Source organism: Struthio camelus, chromosome 26, assembly GCF_040807025.1.
Source record: "Struthio camelus isolate bStrCam1 chromosome 26, bStrCam1.hap1, whole genome shotgun sequence".
NCBI classification, from domain to species: Eukaryota; Metazoa; Chordata; class Aves; order Struthioniformes; family Struthionidae; genus Struthio; species Struthio camelus.
The window spans coordinates 831,554-852,895 of record NC_090967.1 but is presented as its reverse complement, the minus strand read 5'-3'; the positions used below and the strand labels follow the sequence as shown (position 1 = coordinate 852,895).

General features: G+C 52.3%; 1 protein-coding gene across 1 annotated transcript; it reads left to right on the top strand.

The window, feature by feature from the left end:
- Positions 1-9,604: 9,604 nt before the first annotated feature.
- LOC138062284 (uncharacterized) lies at positions 9,605-16,962 on the top strand. The gene is made up of 7 exons (XM_068919516.1): positions 9,605-9,749; positions 11,592-11,663; positions 11,788-11,847; positions 11,960-12,031; positions 12,505-12,573; positions 14,650-14,785; positions 14,974-16,962. The coding sequence occupies exons 1-7, from the start codon at positions 9,605-9,607 to the stop codon at positions 15,047-15,049; spliced, it is 630 nt and encodes a 209-aa protein (XP_068775617.1). The 3' UTR covers positions 15,050-16,962.
- The last annotated feature ends 4,380 nt before the right edge of the window (positions 16,963-21,342 follow it).

Sequence of the window (21,342 nt, the reverse complement as noted above, 5' to 3'; positions counted from 1 at the left end):
AAAAGGGTCAAGAGAGCCCTGTTTTTAAAGAGCCTGCAGTCTACAGCCATTTCCGCAACGGAGAACAGAATCCATGATCTCCTTCCATTAGAAAGAAATCCAGACCACTTCCTTGTTCACATTTTGAGTCTAAATCACATCCCCTGGCATACTGACTTTGCCACTGAAAAACCTTCAGGTCGCTAAGAGAATCCGGTAGTACTACGTTCCGGTACCTCCAAGAGTTAGTGAATCAAAACACAGGTAGCGCCTTCTGTTTCCAACTAATAGTTTTGGTATCAGACGAATAGTTCCATGCTCTCCCGCACAGCTTATTACATGCTGAAAGCTTTTGTGTCCGGTAGAGCAGGAGGTTTAGAGCTGTCGTCCGTTCTTGACTGAGGCAGTGACTTCTTGGTGTTGTATGATTGATGTTCCCCCTCAGAAACGGTAACATCCCGCTCTGCAACAGCAGTGTATGGCCCACAGGCAGTTTCTGACATGTACTCCTTGGAGGGGGAATTCTCTTACTCCAAAGGTACTTTGGGCTGTTCCTTGGGAACTGAGCCACCTGCATGAGCTTGATGAGATCCAGCAGATTTCAATCAACTGAGATCAGCGTATCCAAAGGAAGAGGCTTCCTAAGTGTGAACCAACAAGGTAGGAGACATGAGAAGGAAGACTCAAGGACTGCGGATACGTTAACTTCTTAGGCGACTGTCAAACCAACCAGCATTAAGTAGTTCAAGCATGCAGTGAATATAAGGAACAATATTCTATTCAGTTAAGTCCACTTCAGGGGTCTTTGGTTTCTAGGTACGTTGTAGGGGAAGGTACACGGTTCCGTTTTGCTCTGTAAGCTGAGAGGAGGGGCCTGTAAGGGTGACATCATGGTGGGACATCATGTTGTCTAAATGGGTGGACAACTGTATAGGTAGAAAAACGGATGGAGGTTCAGGCCAACCAGGTAGTGGCTAATGGGTCATAGCCTGCCTAGATGCTGCTGACATGTGGGCTACTGCAGGAGTCCATACTGGAACCTGTCCTGTTTCACATCCTTATTCAGGACCTGGCAGAGGTCACAGCGTGCACTCCTATCATGTTGGCATAGAATAGCAGATTGGGGAGGCTCAGTCGATCTGCTTCTGAGGGGACCACCATTCAGAGAGCACCCTTTCTCCTGGAGGAATGGGCCACCGGGAACCTCAAGACAGTCAGCAAGGACCAGTGTGAAGTTCTGTACCCAGGAAGGAAGAATGCAGCAATACAGGCTGGGGACTGAGTGGCTGGAGAGCAGCTCTGTTGCAAAGGACCTGTGCATCTCAGTAGACAATAAGGTGCATGTGATCCAGCAGTGTGGCCTGGCAGCAAAGAGCGTGCCCTGGCAAGGGGATCCTGGTCTATGTGAACAGGACCATAGCCAGTAGATTGAGGGGCATGATTACCCCCCTCTACCCGGCATTCAGTTTACCACATCTAAAACATTGCCTCCAGTTTTGGCCCCCTCCTCCTCTCCAGGCCCAAAGGAAGACATTGATAAATTGGAATAAGTTCAGTGCAGGGCCACCAAGATGGTCAGGAAGGGAGTACATGTCCTGTGAGGAGAGGCTGAGGTGTCATAATCGTTATGATTTCTCAGATTTACAGGACAAACTTTATTGTTATGAGCTCATTCAGTTAAAAAAAAAAAAGCAAGCAAACAAGCAAAAAATGGGTTAATATTTCCGCTGCAGATCAGCCTAAATGGTTAATTCTCTGGTTACTTACTTCTGTAGTTCACGGATTTGTTAGCTTGACAATTTGTTAATATCGTGTGCTTATGAGAAAAAGTTAGCTAACTGTCACCGTGATTCACCTAGTGAATGTGGACAGCAGTCTCTTGCATCATAAATTTAGAAAAATATTGCCAGCTGCCTTTCTACACAAATAAGCATCACTCCTCATGACAAAATCCCAATCCAAAAGCATAGTGTCTTCTTAGAAGGGAGCTTGCTGGTAGAAAAGGGAGTTTTATGAGTTGAATGTCTTGGTAGAGTGCATAGTTTTCTCAGTGAATTATTGCCATTGTACTCAAAGTACTAGGGACAAGAACACTGCCTTCTTGGCTATGCTTAAGAACCATGGAAGAACGTAGACCAGAAGGTACCTTTGGAGGTCATCTAATCCAGTCTTCTGCTCCAAGCAGGGCTGACTTTAAAAGTAGATCAGGTTACCAAGTTTTGAAAAATCTCAAAGGAAGGAGACTGCATGACCTCCCTGGGCCTCTGTCTCAGAGTTCCACTCCTTTTGTGGTTTGCTGTTGCAGCTTTTGCGCATTATCTCTTGTGCTTTCCCTGTGCACCTCTGCAAAGTGTTTGGCTCTATCTTCTCTGTAATCTCCCTTCAGGTGGTGGAAGACTTCCCTTAGATCTCCCTGCTTCCTCCTGCCCTTCCTTGGGCTGAACAAGGCCCATTCACCTTGCTGCTTCTCATATATCAAGTGCTCCAGCCCAAACCATCTTAGTCATCCTTTGCTAGACTCATGCCACTTTGCTGACAGCTCTCTTGTCCTTGTGGGGGGGTCCAAACTGGGCACTTTACTGGCTTCAGATAACAATGCAGCAATGAGGAAAAAGGAAGCTGGCTTTGCAAAGAGAATGGGGGAAGGGGTGGGACAAGCTGAGAGAAGATGGTGACAAAGAACTGGGTGGGAGAAAGGGAAATGGGTAAGAACAGGAGGCAGAGAGGTAGCAGATATGTTTGAATGTAGGCAAGCATTATTTCTTCTGTGGCTTTATAATCAATGTGTCCACATGGCAGCCAAAAGGTGAAGTTTAGCCCTCTTTCTTGCCCATTTCTGCCTCCTGCTTTGTGTGGGTCCAAGAGCAGGGTGGCTGCAAGATGAACCAGACTCAGGGAAAAAGGAGGAAGCCAAACAGTGTTTGGCCAGATCAGCTCCCCTCTCTGATTCACACTGTGGCCACTTGAACATGAGTGCTGGCTTGAAAAGCAAAGTATGGAAAGAGAGGCTGGGAAGTTCATGTGGCAGGGACTTGGGGAGGGGGAGAACGTGCATACACAGTCCCTTGCATAGTGGTTTAAGCTGACTGAAGAGCTGTAGCGTTATTGTGGAAGCTAAGTTGCTTCTGCCCAAAGTTTAAGAGAAGCTGAAGAATAACTGCCCGGGACTTTGTCACTGCTTCTGCTTCCTTCAAGGTCAAATTACTGAAGGCTTTGAAGGCCTTCATGCCTGCAAAATGCCCTTGTGGCAAAGAAGGTCAATGGCATCCTGGGCTGCATTAGACAGAGTGTTGCCAGCAGACTGAGTGAAGTTGGTGAAGCGATGCTTCCCCTCTGCTCAGCACTGGTGAGGCCACACCTGGAGTGCCGCGTCCAGTTCTGGGCTCCCCCGTACAAGAGAGATGTGGACCTACTGAAGCGAGATTTCTCTCTGACATTACCAATGTAAGATGTTTTAGTTGGCATCATAGTTCATACCATAGAATATTCTTTTTGGAAACACACTTTTATTGCTGCAGAGAACCCGTATCACCTATTACAGACTCTGAGATGAAACATGACCCAAATACAGCAGAAAGAAGACCAAACCACAGAAAAAAGTCACAAAACAATGGGATTGCCATAGAAGTGAGGAACAGCATACATACCTGCAGTCAGCCTCTGAGGCCTTTGCCAGAAGGGGCATCTCAGGGTGCTTTTGTACCCAACAACGAACTGAAACAGCTCTGCCCTCTGAACTTTCCTGTCCCTGCTCTGGAGCCTTGCAGCTGCTTCTTCTGCAACTGAAAGAACAAAATACCGTGTGCTGTGCTGCCGTGCTTTTTAAAAACTCTGCACTAGTACTTCACATACATGCGGCCCTTTAAAAGATATTGCACAATTAAAGTCTATTTTAACATGCAGCTCGGTGTGTGTCAGTGTGCATGTATATGCATTTGGGTGCATAAGGACTGGTCCACTTGAGGGTGAGATTTGAGAGACTGATGAGGAATGACCACAATTCTGTGTCTGAAAGCCTGCTTTCACAGTTGGTAGATGGTATCCTAGGTTTTAGAGAGAACTCTTTGGGGCGGCAGGGGAGCATTCTGTCCAGTCATGATTATTTTTGCAATTCCACTGGCTTGGAGAGCCAAGAAGAGAAACTGAGCCTGCATGCATGACAGTTTCCCCTTATTCATACAAACTGGTGCCTTTTAAAGTCGAATATGACTGGTGCTTCAGAGCCGCGAGAAGGCAGCAATCTGTTCCTACTGGCTTGCCAAAGCACTCTGCGAGTGACGCCTTGGTCCTGCACAGACTTCTTTTTGTTTGGGGATGGTGAGGAGTTTTTCTTCCATGTGCTCTGACCTCCAAATGACAAAGTTCAGACTAGATATGTGGGTAGTGATGTGGACTGAAAACTGGCCTAATTGCCAGCCTCAGTTCAGTGGCGCCAAGTCCAGCTGGAGGCCAGTCGCTCTTGGTGTGCTTGGGGTCAGTACTGGGGCCAGGATTGCTTCACATCGTCATTAATGGCCCTCAGCAAGTTTGCTGATGATACACAACTGGAAGGAGTGGTTGACATACCATATGGTTATGCCACCACTTAGAAGGACGTTGACAGGCTGGAGAAATGGGCTGCCAGGAACCTCATGAAGTTCAATGCAGGGAAGTGCCAAGTTCTTCCCCTGGGGAGGAACAGCCCTGTGAACTGGTACAGGCTGGGGGCTGACTAGCTGGAGAGGAGCTTTTAGGAAAAGGACTGGGCTCCTGGTGGACAACAAGCTGAACAAGAGTTAACAATGTGCCCTTGCAGCAAGGAAGGCCAACAGTATCCTGGGCTGTATTAGGCAGGGCCTTTCTAGCAGGTCGGAGGTAGGTCATTGTTCCCCCGTACTCAGCCCTGGTGAGACCACATCTGTGGCCACAAGGACCTGTTTTGCCTCATTGAGGCCTCTGGAAAACTAAGAGCAGGGCTCTCGGAATATCAGACCCCAGCTAGCCCCACGGGCATTCTTGGCTCTGTGGTTTTGTCCCTCTCCATAAAATTCCACAGCATTCTTTGAAACTCCTTAGTTCTGGGCAGAAAATGCTGCTGCATGACCGTAGTAACCAGGACCAAGAATTGCTGGCTGTGTGAAAGAGATGTGAACACCCTTCGGCAGAGACTGCAGGTGGGATCCTGAGACGGAAGCCTCGATGGACTGAAAGACTGGCCAGACCAAAGGGCCTGCACCTCCCAAGCTGGGGGGGGGAGGCATGTTAGCGTGGAGGCTCCCATTGCTGCTCTTGGTGGTGCCTCTTTGGCAGCAGTGGAGTTCCTAACAAAGGGCTTGGGGGGCACATTTCCCAGTGCAAAAATCTACTAGGAAATGCCAGATAAAGATGGTGAGTGCCTCTTCCCAGCTGGAGAAACCTGCCTGTGCCTTACAACCTCTTTCTCTGCAGGAATCATGAACGGAAGAGATATTAAAATGCCTACGTGCTGGCCCACAGTAACTTGCAGGGCCATAGTGGAATAATGGCCATATATACACAGCCATGTGCACACACACACACTATTGTTGTAGAAAAACTCTACTCGTAGGAATTCAGTTCAGAGAGAGCCTTTTTTCTCACACGCACACCCTGGCAGCTGCAGGGGAAGCAGGTCCGATACACAGATCAGGCAGAGGCTTCCCTGATTAGCATACGTAAATGACATTTCTTTGGTTGGTAGAGTTACTATCTAACACTCTCCTGATTGGCTAGATATACAAGGCAGAGAACAAAGTGAGAGGAAGTTCTTCACTAGCAAACTCTGCAGCTTCTATCCGGCTTTATCTAGTTTGAGTCCTTGGCAAGCCAGGCAGGAGTTGGAGCTTTTTAAAGAAAGCTCAAGGTTTCTTTAGCTGCTCTATCTTAAGATTGTGATTAGGAAAACAATGATGTTAGTCTTTTTTCACTATTGTTGATTCTCCTTTACCTCCACACTATACTGCACCCAAAAACACCTGTTGCCTCACCCACACATAACCATGAAATGCATGCGCGTAACCCTAACATACAACCAACACAGCCCTGCGTGCATTGAGGAGCCGGGTCATAGTCTCTTTGCTGCGCGCTCCCCCAACAGGCCTCTGTAGCAGTCAGACGGAAAGCAGGTCCTGGAGTTGGTGCATGTGTGGGTGGGGAAGTAGTTCCATTAGTTATTTCACTGATTATGCAAATAATGGACTAATACCTTTGGAAGACAAAAGTCTCCTCACCTAAATTGGTTTGTGTAGTAGAAGCGTTCCTGAATCTCTCCGGCTGGAGGCCTGCCACTTCACTGAAATCATCCTGCACCCACACTGCCAAGCACTGGCTGTGCAGGTCCAAGTTGTCATGCCCTACCTCTGGCAGAACAGACCCAGGAGCATCAGCAGAGTCCTAGCCCTCCCCATTACTAAGTCCAGAAACCAGAACTGATTGCACCAGCAGGCGGTACATAAGTAACACTGCTTGTTGATGCAAGAAGGAAGGAGATCTATGTCTAGACGGCTGCAGTACAGGAAAATGGGTGTGCCGGAGACTGATCTTCCCTTGATGATTCCAAGGACAAATGCCTGCTAGTGCTGTTCAGCTGGCTGCTCTGCAGGGTCTGAAGCACAACTCCAGCAGATGTAGGTAAGGAGTGATACTCCAGTTCCAAAAGCCAACTAACTCCACGTATAGAGCGAAAGATCTCCCCTGTCCTTGGAGGCTGATAACAGAATACTGTACTGGCATTGCTCGTCATAATTTGAAGGTGCCCTCCCATATATGACGTAGGAAGATCTCCAGCTCCACAGAATGGATATGTAAACTTTGTCTCCTCAGGAGACCAGCAGCCTTGCATGTATAGAAGGCTAAGAAGTATTTCCCACCTTAGCAAAGGAGGCAATGGATGCTTTCCCACCATAGCAAAGGAGGCAATGGATACTCACTGATGATCTGGAGGAAAGGAGTAGGCCTCTTTTCAGGTGTTGGCCAAGGCCTTCTAGCAGGTAGGGAAAAAGCTGATAAGCAAATGAACGTTATCTCCAGACAAGGAGACAGTACAGACACACATTCACAAGGTCTGTATGCATCTAAGCAATGAGACAGTGGATGAGACAGCACAAACTCCACTTTGAACTTCTGAGTTGAGAGGAACTCAAGAGGAAACACAGTGTCACTTATGTTCTTCCAGAGGAGCAGAAGAACAGGCAGGCAACTGTGTGTTGTGCAGGACTGACTTAAGTTCCAAGGAACCTACGAAGCTGCAGAGAAAAGGAGAAGCACTTCAAAGAGAACAGCATTTGCAGCCTCACAAGGCAGAGCGAAGAAATCTGGAGTACAGCTGAGGACGGACCTGGCACCATGATGGCAGCCATAAAAACAAAAAGACAAAGGCAACTGTAGGATGCATCAGGAATGGCCTTTCCTGCAAGGGCAGAGAAACATTCCTATCCTTAGTCAAAGGCCATGATGACCACATCTGTAATACTGGGCATAACTTTGGGTATCCCATTCAAGGATTCTTTGAGACTGGGGCAGATGCACACAAGTGCTATTAAGTAAACAGACGAATCAAGAGACCCTTGTATGAGAAGCAACTGAAAGAGTTCAGCTTTTTCGCTTAGGCGGAGGTGAAGGTTGAGAAGGAATACTATTATGGTCTATGAACATGCCATTGAGTAAACACCGGGGAAAAAAAGAACGCTTGAACTTCTCCACCGTGGCAGCACAAGACTAAAAGGGTACCAAGCAGCCAGAAACTTAAAAGAAACTTAGCTTAGAAATGAGCAGGCTTAGAAGAGGGAAATTCTAGACTTACTTCTCAATCAGGAGGGAAAAAAGGAACAGTTATTAAAGTAGCTTAATAGGTTTTGGAAAGGGATTAGATACTAGGCAACCCACATCCCCTGTGACTTGCTTCCCTGGCCTGTACTCCCAAGAGAGTTTGCATTAACTGGCTTCAGTAAGAGGGGACATAAACCCTGTATTCACAGGAAAGATTTGGAAATTTGCCGCATGTTCCAATTCACTGCATGCTTGAACTACTTAATGCTGGTTGGTTTGACAGTCGCCTAAGAAGTTAACGTATCCGCAGTCCTTGAGTCTTCCTTCTCATGTCTCCTACCTTGTTGGTTCACACTTAGGAAGCCTCTTCCTTTGGATACGCTGATCTCAGTTGATTGAAATCTGCTGGATCTCATCAAGCTCATGCAGGTGGCTCAGTTCCCAAGGAACAGCCCAAAGTACCTTTGGAGTAAGAGAATTCCCCCTCCAAGGAGTACATGTCAGAAACTGCCTGTGGGCCATACACTGCTGTTGCAGAGCGGGATGTTACCGTTTCTGAGGGGGAACATCAATCATACAACACCGAGAAGTCACTGCCTCAGTCAAGAACGGACGACAGCTCTAAACCTCCTGCTCTACCGGACACAAAAGCTTTCAGCATGTAATAAGCTGTGCGGGAGAGCATGGAACTATTCGTCTGATACCAAAACTATTAGTTGGAAACAGAAGGCGCTACCTGTGTTTTGATTCACTAACTCTTGGAGGTACCGGAACGTAGTACTACCGGATTCTCTTAGCGACCTGAAGGTTTTTCAGTGGCAAAGTCAGTATGCCAGGGGATGTGATTTAGACTCAAAATGTGAACAAGGAAGTGGTCTGGATTTCTTTCTAATGGAAGGAGATCATGGATTCTGTTCTCCGTTGCGGAAATGGCTGTAGACTGCAGGCTCTTTAAAAACAGGGCTCTCTTGACCCTTTTGAGACATGTTTTTTTGCTGGGAAGACTTTCTGACCTTATTTTCTTCCAGCTCCTGAAACAGTTACCACTGGTGAGGGAATAGACAAACGGAAAGTGTCATGTAAATCTCTGTACCCACCACTGCTGTTGCAGCAGGGCAAGGTGGGAAGCACCTGGGAGTAACCAAAATTATGGCTGACGCACCAGGTTACTTGAAAAAAGCCTTGGTCTTCTCAAACGATATTGCTGGGAAAAGAGAGAGGCTTGTATTGTGGCAGGACGCGGTAGCACGTGGTACCAAGATTAAGGTTGCAGAACTGGCTGATGCTGCTGTCAGTGCAGGCTGCTTTCACACATATAAAACATGCAAATGATCCCACCTTCCCAAATAAGTTTATGCTCACTCCTTTCTTCCTTCAGATGATCAAACGGCCCACATCTTCATTCTGCTTAACGCTGCAACCCCTGCCCATTCTCATTTTACGTTTATCTTGAGGTGGGATTACCTCTTCTTCTGGTTGCTTTGCTGTAATAACGGTTTCTGCATGATTTTTCTCTTGACGAGAAGAAATCACCTTGTAAACAAAGCAGCACACTTTTGAAAAGTAAGAAACCCCCTCAAAAAACGACAACAACTTTCATTGTTAAATCACGTGGAAGAGCTTGAAAATAATTCTAGCGCGCATTTTTTTCCTTCTCCCCAAGCAGTTATTGTCCATGTGTGAAGCACCTGTGCGGTTAGGGCGTGGGGCAGGCCCGGAGAGGTGAGGTCACAAGGCGGCCGGGGCAGCGGGTCGGAGAGGGGCCGTGAGGTCACAGAGCGCCCCCGAGCCCCCCGACGGGCCCCGCGGTGCCACGCCGCGCCCCGACACCCGGCGGCGGTGGCAGCTGGCGAGCGGCAGCATGGCGCGGGCGGGGGGGGCCTCGGCCCCCGCCCGCCGCCTCCTCCTCCTCCTCCTGCTGCTGCCGCTGCCGCTGCTCCCGCTGCCGCTGGCGGCCTCGCGGGCCCGGGGCGCCGGGGCTGCTCGGCAGGGAGCGCGGGGCCCAGGTAGGGCGGGCGGGCGGCGGCGGCGGCAGGTGGCGGGACGGTGCCGGCCGCGCCCGGGGCTCGGCGGGGGGCTCGGCGGGGGGCTCGGCGCAGGAGGCTCGGCGCGGGGGGGCTCGGCGGGGGGCTCGGCGCGGGGGGCTCGGCGCGGGGCTCGGCGCGGGGGGGCTCGGCGGGGGGCTCGGCGCGGGGCTCGGCGCGGGGGGGCTCGGCGGGGGGCTCGGCGCGCGGGGCTCGGCGCGGGGCTCGGCGGGGGGCTCGGCGGGGGGCTCGGCGGGGGGCTCGGAGCGGGGCAGCGGCGCGGGGGGCTCGGCGCGGGGGGCTCGGCGCGGGGGGCTCGGAGCGGGGCTCGGCGCGGGGGGCTCGGAGCGGGGCTCGGCGCGGGGGGCTCGGCGCGGGGCTCGGCGGGGGGCTCGGCGCGGGGCTCGGCGGGGGGCTCGGCGGAGGGCTCGGCGGGGGGCTCGGCGCGGGGGGCTCGGCGCGGGGGGCTCGGCGCGGGGCTCGGCTGGGGGCTCGGAGCGGGGCTCGGCGCGGGGCTCGGCGGGGGGCTCGGCGCCGGCAGACCCCGAGCGGCCGCGGGCGGGCGGGAGGCAGAAGCGCCGCGGGGAGGCGCGGAGGGGCCGCGGCCGCCGCGGGGGCTTCTGCGGGGAAACGGGGCGGTGCGGAGGCGAGGAGGGCACGAAACGCCGGCGAGACTTTCCCTGGCGCCGCCGGGCTGCTGCCGAGCGCTCGGCCGCGTCAAGCGCTTTGCGGGGCCGAGCGCGGCCCCCGCGGAAGCTGCGGCGCCGCCACCTGCGGCCGGGAGACTGTTAACGGCCCGGGGGTGCGCGGAGCCTGGCCGCAGCAAGCCGCGGGCTGCTGGCGCGCTGCAGGCGCAGGCAGGGCGGCAGCCGGCAGCGCCGGGGCTGAGTGCGGGGGTGGCAGCGGCGGATTTTCCAGAGGGCGGATTTTCCCTCGGGGCTTGCGGCGCCCTTCGGCTCTCCTCGTTTGCCGCCTCCGCCGCTGTCCTGTGCGGCGAGCTTTGGGCAGAGGCGTTCCCTCTGCCCCGCTCTCCGGCGGGGGCTGCTGCAGAGGTCCAGAGGGTCCCCTTCTGCCTCCTTCCTGCCCCCAGCTCTCTTTCTGGGGCCGCGCTGCGAAGACCTTGGGATCACTCGTGATGAGGGGAAGCAGGGATTTTTTCCCCCGGGTGCTGGAAGCATTCTGCCCTTCCCAAGCGTGTCTTCCCCCGATTCCCAGGACCCGCAGCTACCCCTTAGGCCTACTTGTGATGGCAGCCCAAGAGGTGGTGCGCAATCAGGCTCTGTCTCTGTCAGAGCATCAGCGCTAGCCGAGACCGTAGAGAAGCGCGTTTCTCGTGTAGCCTGCGTTTCCAGCCAGGCAGCCAGCGGCGTGGAGAGCAGTGTATTTCCTCCGGGCCCAAGTTGTGTTCCCGGTTCTCCTGTTCCTAGCGGGGAGTAACGCGCAGCCCAGTTCAGCTCTCCTCCTGGGCTAAATGTTGAGATCGCTTGTGTCACGGGCTGTACGTCTGCATCCCAGGCATGGTAGCGCAGCTGTGCTCATTAGAGGCAAGTGGATGGTTAGACGTGCCAAAGAGTGCGTCTGGGAGTGGGAATCGGGAGACCTTGGAGATGTGAGCCGGCATGCTATGCCAGGAGAATTAGTTGTGTAGTAAGACAGGGCCCCTGGAGGCCCGCAGCAGCTGTTTGGAAAATGCTCGTGAGGTGAAGGGAGCGAAAAGTGTTGCGGAGTCATTACGTGGTGCACTTGCTTTCAGTAAATTACTAGAGGTTTGCATCATAGCGAAATATGTCAGGTAAGCTGTTTTTCATGTATGTCTCACTACAGATGGGCAGGCGTTCATGGCTTACCCATCATTAGACGGGCGACCAATTTCTGAGCGTCGGCAGGATCCCCAGGGTAAGTAGTCAGCTTTGTTTTCCTGGAAGGAATGAGCATTCTTACAATCCCTTAGGTTTCCTGGATAGGAATGGATGTGGTGGAAAGTGTTCTGATTTGTCTCTGTCTCCAAACATGCCTGTAGGCAGTACGTACCTATCTTCGGAGAGGGGTCGGATTTTCGAGCATCGGCGGGGTTCCCTGGGTAAGCAGTCAGTATTTCTTTCCAGGAAAGCCTAAGCGTGTTCACACTCCCTGAGATTAGCAAGAGAGCGAAATATGTAATGGCAACTCTTCTCCTGCATGTTTGCCTACAGATGTCCCTGTAGGCAGAGCACACCCTTCTTCGGAAAGGGATCCCGTTTCTGAGCGTTGGCAGGATCTCCAAGGTAAGTACTCAGTATTTACTTCTAGGAAAGAATGTGCATTCTTACAATCCTTTAGGTTTCCTGGATAGGAATAGATGTGTAGTGGAAAGTGTTGTCATTAGCATGCACAATGCTTACCTATCTTCAGAGAGGGGTCGGATTTTCGTAGGTCAGCGGGATCCCTGGGTAAGTAGTCAGTATTTATTTCCTGGAAAGAATGAGCATTTTCACAGTTCCTCAGAAGAGCAGCAGAGCGAAACATGTAATGGAAACTGGTTCTGTGCATGTTTGCCTACACATGGGCCTGTTGGGGAAGCTCAAGGAAGTTACCAGTGGGATCCTGTTTTCCAGCGTCAGCAGGATCTCCTGGGTAGGTAGTCAGTATTGATTTCCTAGAAAGCATAAGTATTCTTACAATTTCCAGTGGAAATGCTCCTGGTCTTCTACATCCTCTGTGACTATGGCATGCTGAGACTTTACCTTTCTCTGATTAGGGACAAATCTCTCAAAACCGGAAGAGAAGCGCCCCGTCGTCATAATTCCGGAGGATAAAAGTGGTGAAGGTAAATACAAAGCAGTTTTGTTTTTTGTAAAGCTGTCCGTTAGGACCTTTATCACTTAGTAAATAGTGGATGCTAGTTTGGTCTTCCTGCCCATCTCTAAGCGACGCACTGTCATCTAGTTAGACAGAGGCTTACCGTATACAACAGGGGCATCATTTTGGCTTTGTGGCCCTGTAGTTGTTGACTTAGGAAGCTACAGCTCTCCTCCAGCTATTCAGAAACACTTGGTTTCTGCCTTTCAGTAGGTTTTTCTGCAGCTGTAAGGTAGGGTGTGTGTTGAGCTGAAAGGGAGCAAACATGTTCCTATGCCTACGGCAGTTTGTTTGCCTAGAGCTTGACTACAGAATTACCAGGGCAGGTTTGGTGGTGGTTGTTGTTGAGCTGCTTGGGATAGAAGCAGTGACTGGAGTGACTGGAGACGGGAGAGTTCAGAACTAGACACTGTACCAAACCTCTGAGCTGCTTGATGCACTGAATTTTGAAAGCCAGCTGTGTGACTGTGGCTTGAGAAGTCATCAGACCGACCTTTAGAAAAGACTTTCCAAAGAGTAGTTCCCTGAGGGGTCTGGCTGAGCAATAGTCTTTTCTAGGTGAAATGTCTCCTGTAGATAGGGGAAGGTTCTAGAAGTGCTGTTGTGCTCCAGCTAGCAATAATAACGCAATTGAAGCGTGTGGTGCATGTTTCCCTCAAGCAGCACATGTTGAGTGGGAAACGTACTGCATGTCATCTGTGGGGAATGGGCTATGGAGAGGAAGGCAAGAAAGGCACGTGAAGGGCAGAGAAAAGGAGGCGCCCAGCAGCAACCCTGTTTTTCCTAAGGAATCTCTCTCTCTACCGCACCACGATATATATGCATATCTGTATATATGTTTTGGACTGCTTTGTTTTCTGCAGAGAGGCAGGCTGACGCAGCCAGTCACATGCTGATGTTTGGATGCCAAAGGCACATGGCAATTGCAGAGGAACTAGCCTGACAGACCAGAGGGATGCTTTTCTGGAGGCCAGAGTTAGCGCATCGGCTTCTGTGCCCAGTGAATGTAGCAGGGATAATCCTGCAGCAAGCCGAGTGCCTTGGGGCCCTGCGACGTTGCAGGCTGTTATGGGAGGCAAGACCTCTCTGGAGGGCACCTGGAGCCAAGGAAAGGGCTCCCTTTTCCTCTCTCACGCCTTTCCCTTTTCAAGGGTGTTCAGGAAGGGGAAGGAAGCAATAGCAAAACCAGAGAGGGAGTCAAAAGAAGCAGGATAGCGGGGAAAGAGGAGAGCTGGAGAGAAGAAACGCAGGGGTTTGCCCAGCAAGGCTAGTGCTGTGTTGAAGGCGTGGAAGGTGCACCTAAATCCCTAGGAGAGGAAAGCTAGTTCCCTGTTCCACCGTACGTCCACCAAAACATCAGAAGGGCCAAACTCAGGCCAGCGGTTAGCAGGCACCAAAGCTTATGAGGAGAGGCGAAGCAAGCTGAGAGTCTTCATGCTGGCAAGGAGAAGGCTCCGGGGGCAGCGGCTGAGGTTTCCAAAATCACCGTGGGGGTGAACGCAAAGCTGTCGTTCACCAAGCCCCACAGTGCAGGGGAAAACTAATCACAAAGTGTAGCAAGGCTGCCTGAAGCATAGAAATTGCAGCGCGCTCTGTCACCAGCTATCAGAGGCCCAGTCCCTCAGCGTGTGCTAGCAAAGCCTTCAGCAGCTGAGAAGGGACGGAGGTATTCTTGAAGATGGCAATGGCTCCCTCCTGTTTGACCCCTGGTGTAAGTACCTGGGTAGGCAGGAAGGGCAAGAGGGGAGTTTGGCTGCCTCTCACCAAGTGCCACGCCTAAAACGGTTAAGGTTGCCCTTGGCATAAAAGCAGCTCCAGAGACCATACTGAAGAGAGGCTCCGAAGTGCCCTAACATGCAAGGAGTGGGGAATTCCAATTTGCTGCTCCTGAAACCAAGCAGATGTTACAGCCCCCAGGTTTTCACTCATTTAGAGATAGGAACAAAGCAACAAGTGCTTACAGGCCATGTAGAACACACTGCTAGATCATCAGTAATGCAGACTCTCCCCCCTCCTAATATACAAATTGTGTCATTACCTCCAGGTGTGGACAGTGAGAAGGGTGGTGCACTTCATAACAACACACAGATGATCTACATTACAGCACTGTCTGTGGTAGTCACTGGTTTTATACTAACTGTGATACACAGCCTTGTTTTGTACCGGAGGATCAGAAAACAGTGAGTTGCTCTTTTTCCATACCCGGCCCCCCCACTTATTTATTAGATAGCTGCTAGTACTAATTAAGCATTTATAGCTTTCTGGGGTGCCAAGTTAGTTGTTCTTGGCAGTCCTGTAAGATTTCTTAATTGGCCGCGTAGTTCATGCCAGTGAATATTCTTTTTGGAACCATGTTTTATTGCTGCAGAGAACGAGTATTACCTCTTACAGGCTCTGTGTATAAAACAGAATACCAAAACAGAGCTGAATCCAGGCGACGCTAGAAAAAAAAAGAAAGACAAAATGATGGGATTGCCATAGAAGCAGGGAACATCATCCACAATCCAGTCAACTGGAAGAGTCAAAGTCTGCTTTCGAGTGACTGTCTGTGAGCCCGTCTGTGTGTCTTGCCTGTCGACTGCTGCACCACTCCTCCCTCTCAAGCAGTGGTGCGAGGAAGAGCTCCTTCGTAGCTTGCCATACCCAGTCTCAGGAGAGGATCTAGCTGCTTGGGCTGCCTGCAGCGCTGCACATACTCTCCAAAGTCCTTGTAACAGAAGCTGCCCGCCTCAGGGATTTGGCGCAGAGCTCTGCTGAACAGCTAGTTGGCCGCAAACTACCGCTGCGCTCTGACTGTAGCTGCTGCTGAAAGGGATGTTGGGAAGGGCAGGCGTTGCCTCTGCATCTCAGGAAGAATAGCACGCAGCTGTTTGTGGACGACACCACCATGATCTTTTTCATAAGCGAGACAGCTGCAGATTTGCCGTCCCCTCTCTCCTCATGTTCACCTGCTGCTGGAGCGCTGCAGTTGAGGTCATCCCGATGCGGGAGGTGCTGCGGGAGGGTCTTTACCTCAACTTCTGGACTTGCTGCCACAGGGCTTGGGTTGGCAGCTCTGCTTTACCACCTCTATGTCCTGGCCCAGATACCGGATTGCTCTTGAGGCTAGAGCAAGCGTTTCTGTTGTTTTAAAGGAGGCATTTGGGAACTGTCCCCAGCTCTGCTGCTTCTGTGGAGGAGTACTCGTTCCTTGTGAGGTGCACCTGGACCCCTGGAGGAAAGACTGCCACTAAAAGTGTTGATTCAAATCCCACTTCTCAGCAGAACCTTAGTCTCACAAGGACCTCTCTCACAAGGACGACCGTGTCCAATTTTTCTTTCTGAAATGCATGGTTCTGCCTTTCTGAAACGCTGATTTTGTAGAGAAGACGGCGAGCTTGCGTTTTCGTTTCTCTCTCTTCTTCCACAACAGTATTTTTGTCCTTTGGTCCTGGGGCAGCAACTGGAAGTCAGTAACTGATCGCAGCAGCAGCTGCTGTAGGTTCTTGGATTTTAAACTGCCTCGAGGTAGAGCCGAGTTCTGTGGATAGCTTTGTTCACCATTCCTAAACCAGGAAGCAGGCTTGCTCTTTTCCTGTCTGCAATGTGAGGAAGAAATACAACTACACCCCATTTACCAATGCTAAGAAATTTCTGCTGTTGAGTTACTTCCCTGGACCTGCTGGCAATGCTCTGCCTAATGCACCCCAGGATCCCATTGGCCTTCTTGGCCATCAAGGGCACATTGCTGACTCGTGGTCAGCTTTTCCACCAGGACTCCCAGGTCCTTCTCTGCAGAGCTGCTTTCCAGCAGGGCAGCCCCCAGCCTGTCCTGGTGCAGGGGGTTATTCCTCCCTATGTGCAGGATGCTGCACTTGCCCTTTGTTGAAGTTGAGGAGGCTCCTCTCTGCCCATCTCTCCAGCCTGTGGAGGGCCCTCTGAATGGCAGCACAGCCCTCTGGTGTGTCAGCCACTCCTTCCAGTTTTGGATCATCAGCAAACTTGCTGAGGAGGCACTCTGTCCCTTCATCCAGCTCACTGATGAATACGTTGAGCAATACCGGCCCCAGTACTGACTCCTGGGGTGTATCGCTAGCTACAGGCCTCCAACTAGACTTTGTGGCACTGATCACCACCTTCTGAGCTCTGCCATCCAGCCAGTTCTCCCTTCACCTCACTGTCTGCTCATCCAGCCCACACTTCCTGAGCTTGCCTAGGAGGATGTGATGGGAGACAGTGTTGGAAGCCTTGCTGAAGGCCAGGGAGACCACATCCACTGCTCTGCCCTCATCTACCCAGCCAGTCATTCCGTCAGAGACGGCTATCAGGTTGGTTAAGCATGATTTCCCTTTGGTGATGCCATGCTGACTACACCCGATCACCTTCTTATCCTCCACATGCTTAGAGACAGCGTCCAGGATGAGCTGCTGACATTGGCTTTCTTCCAGTCCTCAGGCACCTCTCCTGTTCTCCACAACCTTTCCAAGATGATGGAGAGTGGCCTAGCAATGATGCCTGCCAGCTCCCTCAGCACTCATGGGTGCATCCCCTTAGGGCCCATGGACTTGTGGCTGTCCAATTTGCTTGTGTGACCCCCCCACCCCCACCCCAGTCTGATTGTCCTCTGCTGAGGGAAAGTCTTCCTTTCTCCAGACTTTCTTCCTGGTCTCCAGGGTCCTGGATGCCAGAGGGCAGGCCTCAGCACTAAAGACTGAAGTAAAGGAGGCGTTCAGTAGCTCTGCCTTCTCTGTATGCTTCGTCACCAGGGCCACTACCCCTTTCAGCAGCGGGCCCACATTTTCCCTAGCCTTCCTTTTGTTACTGATGTATTTGAAGAAGCCCTTCTTGCTGTCCTTGATATCCTTTGCCAGGCTTAATTCCAAATGGGCCTTGGCCTTCCTCATCACATCCCTACGTGCTCGGACGACGTTCCTATATTCCTTCCGAGTGGGCTGTCCCGGCTTCCGCCTCCTGTACGCTTCCTGCTTATGCTTGGTTTTGCCAGCCCTTGGTGTTCCCACATGTGTAAGGCGGACATCTCAAACTCTTGGCAAAGGGGGAAGGAGCCCAAAATATTTCTAATACAGCCGCAAGGTCCAAGGACGCGTCACCCACAGCGCCAGCTGCTGCACAGTGCAGCGTTGGAGCTGGTCAGATGTACCTTGGCAGGTGAGCCTTGTGCAGTGCAGTTCTCACTGCAATTTGGACAGCTGTTGTGCAGTGGCCGAGGCTGCTCCCCTTGCAGCTGCAGGGGAGCAGGGAATGACCAGAATCACAGTATTTCTGTGACTTGAGGCATCCGTGGCCAAGAATAGAACAGGCCCTTCCAAACCAAACCCCTCACTGTTTTACAATCAAAAGGGGAGCAGCAGCTGTGCTGCTGATGACACATGGCCCAGCTTGGAAATGAGCCACAGAAAAGCTTGGGCCCCAGCAGCACTTCTGCTGTGCCCCATGCAAATGATGTACAAACAAGAGACAACATTAAATATCTAGGTTTCATTGTTCTTACGGAGTTTCCTGTTTCCTCTGTTTGTATACAGGAGAAGGGGTTTCAGGAATTTTGTTCTTAGAAGGGGCATGGGGACTCTGTGCATTAACCAGTCTGCTTTCACCTGCCAAAGGAGGGACCCGTGTGGGAGATGAGATGCTTGGGGCTCATACAGCCAGTGCAGCATCTTTTCTCGCAGGCAGTGCCCGGCCTCTCCTCTGCAATAAAGCATGCAGGGCCCAGCACACACTATGGATACAGTGCTCACAGGCACCTTCCTTCCTTGTGAGCCATTTGGTGACTACCAGAGCCAGCAATAATCCCCTTTTGACCCAGGAAAGCCTCAAACAGGTGGCCCCACGCCTGATGTCAAGCTTAGGCATCTGCACTGTTCAGTGTCAGCCCTGGCTGTGGCAGGAGGCTCTACTTCAAACCATGCCCACACTGATATTTCCACTCTGGTTTTGCACAAAAAGGAAGCAAATGCATCCCCATGCATGTGTGTGTGTCTGCCTCTCTCTCTTCCCTCATCACTTTTGGACCCCCCCTTGGCAGTTTTCAATCCAATGCGCTAGGTGATGGGGCAGAGCGCTCCAATATTCGGTTCCCACCAGGCTAGTGAGAACAGACAGCTGGGTGGAGGAGGGACTGCATTCATGCCTGTTGGTAGCGGATGGTGGGAGCTTCTGTCTTACAAGACACTGGAGACTCCATGTGGGAAAATGCCCTTAGAGATGCTGTCGCCAGGGAAAAAGCTCCCATCCTCCTCAATCCATCCATGAGTCACCCACCGACTGAGGCCCTTCTCGGACCCTCCTCCAACCACATTGCAGCTCCTGGCACTGGCTGGCAGACTCAGACAAGGCAAGGTGGCAAAGGGAGTCACACACCAGGGCATGTAAGGAGTGCTCAGTGCTAGGATGACACCCCCCCCCCCAGCAGCCCTGCACTGTGCTAGCGCTGCCCTTTATGGTGACAACAGGAGACACAGGCTGCAAGGCACACAGGTATCCCTCTTCCCAGGTTACAGCTCGCTGATGCTTCAGTGGGGCATGGGGTACAGAGTGGGCAGCAAAGGCCTCTTGGGAGCAGGAAAGGCAAGTTTCTGTGATGTTGTCCACATCCAGCCCATCATCACATCCACGCACCTGATTCCCCAAAGCGCCAATGCCCCTGGGAGACAGACAGCTGGTCCCTCCAGCAGGGATTTCCATGGGAGACTCAAATAGGGATGACTCCTCTGGTTTCTAGACCGATAAGGGCCTGAACAGAAAAAATTGTCTGCTTCCAAATTTCTTTCTTGAGCTGAACATATGCTGCGCTAACAGTGAAACATCTGATGTCCCTTGGTGGGATGAGAGTCCCGGGGCTGGGCTTGGAACGGCCATAGCCACCTGGACATGAGCAAGGAGGTGCCAGGAGGTGGAAAAATGCTAATGTGGCTCAGGAGCTCCGTGTTTAAAGGTGGCTGGAATGAGCTACAATTTAAAGAAAAGACTAATACAAGTAGGAAAAGAAACAACCCAAAGCTGGGAAATTTCTTAAACCCTCTCATCGGAGGGACTTCTCTTGGCTGACAGCAAGGAGCCACAACTCTGCAGGAAAGCAGGTCTTGCTCCAGGACACAAAACCCTTAAAATGGACCCCAATCAACATTGATTTCATGCAAGCAAGTTAAAAGGCAGACTGGCACCAGCCCCTTTTGGAAAAGGCCACCAACAGGTGCCTACACAGGGTATGGCCCTGGGTTGCTCGGCTGGACACTGATGCCCCTATGCAGACGGATCGTCAGGCCGAAAGCCTCGGCCAGTCCGAACGCAGGCCAGGCAGTTTGGTTCTCAGCAACCCGCTGGCCAACACATCCCATACAGGTGCTACTGCCAAGGGTGTCATCGATTTGTTCTCTCTCAGGACAAGTGTCTGCACTACCAAAGGACTATCCCCAGCTGTTGCAGGCCAGCAAGGAGGGGGGCCAGTGGGTGCCATGTGCTGGATGGACCATACTGAGAGGCAGCTCTGCTTTTTCCACAAGTTACCTCCACCTGGGCTGCAGGTGCCAGGGGCTGCCCCCATCACCTCTGCTGCCCAGGCCCATCTGGCGCTGGGGGCTTTGCCCCAAGCTGGGCAGCAGTGTCACGCTCAGTTGGAGGAAGGCAGGACACTGCACTGGGCCTTGGCCAGCCTCTGAGAGCTGTCACCAGCCTGTCATAGGAGAGAGTGGGAGACACCGCTGCCTCTCCTAACCTGGGGCAAGACGGGAGTCCTGGATAAAAAGCAGTATGGGGAAGCTGAACGGGTAGGAAAACCCAGCAGTGTTGGGGGAAGGGGAATGGATGCTCCTTGAGCAGGTTGCCATTGGAGTGCCTGCCAGATAGACATGTTCATAGCCCCCTCCTTTTCCAGTTCATAGAACCAGCCCTGCCAGGGAGGCCCTGGGTGTCGCATGCCACCGGGGATCCCTGTGCATGCAGGAGCCAGCACTGCGGGTGCTGCTCACTGCAAATCCAGGCAGAGCCATGGCAGCCAGACACTCCCTGTCCCAGGGCTGTGGTGGGACAGAGGGATTCCCTAGAAAGCGTGGCAGGTCCAAGCATGGGGATGGTCCTGCAAGACACCAAGGAGGCACTGCTGGAGCCTGACCTGGCACAGCCCACAGCCCCGGCAGACTGGGTGCTGGCTGGCACTTTGGGGTACAGATCACCCTGCCACGGGGCATCCTGGCTGGGGCAGAGAGGTCTGCCGTGGCTGTGCATGGCCGAGCCCTGCTTCCTAGGAGACAGCTTCAGCCCAAGCCAGACCTTTGCCTGACTGCCCAGATCTACTTCTGTGCACACACATGCACATGGACACACACATCCATGCTCACGCCTCTGGGCACTCGCACACCCCAGGCAGGCTCACATATGTGTGCACGCATACTTCACCCCAAGGAACCTGTTTTCCTCCCCAGTCGCAGGTCCTCCCTCACTGGCCAGAGGAGCATAGTGTGCTGCAAAGTCCCACCATGCTGGTGAGTCCCAGTGAGGCTGCTCGGAGCCATGGGCAGCCGCAGGTGCTGGTGAAGCTGCTGCCCAGCATCTCTGCCTGGTCACAGGGTAAAGCCCCCAACCAGCAGGATGCTCATGATGTGCCAGCGCACAGGCCAGGCCCCCAGCTCTTGCTTTTCCCATTTGTGCTGGTGCTGACAGGCCCAGAGCATCTGGTTGTGCTGTCCCCAGGACTGGCAGAGACTGGGCTCAGGATTACTGACTGTTTCTTGTGCTTGGG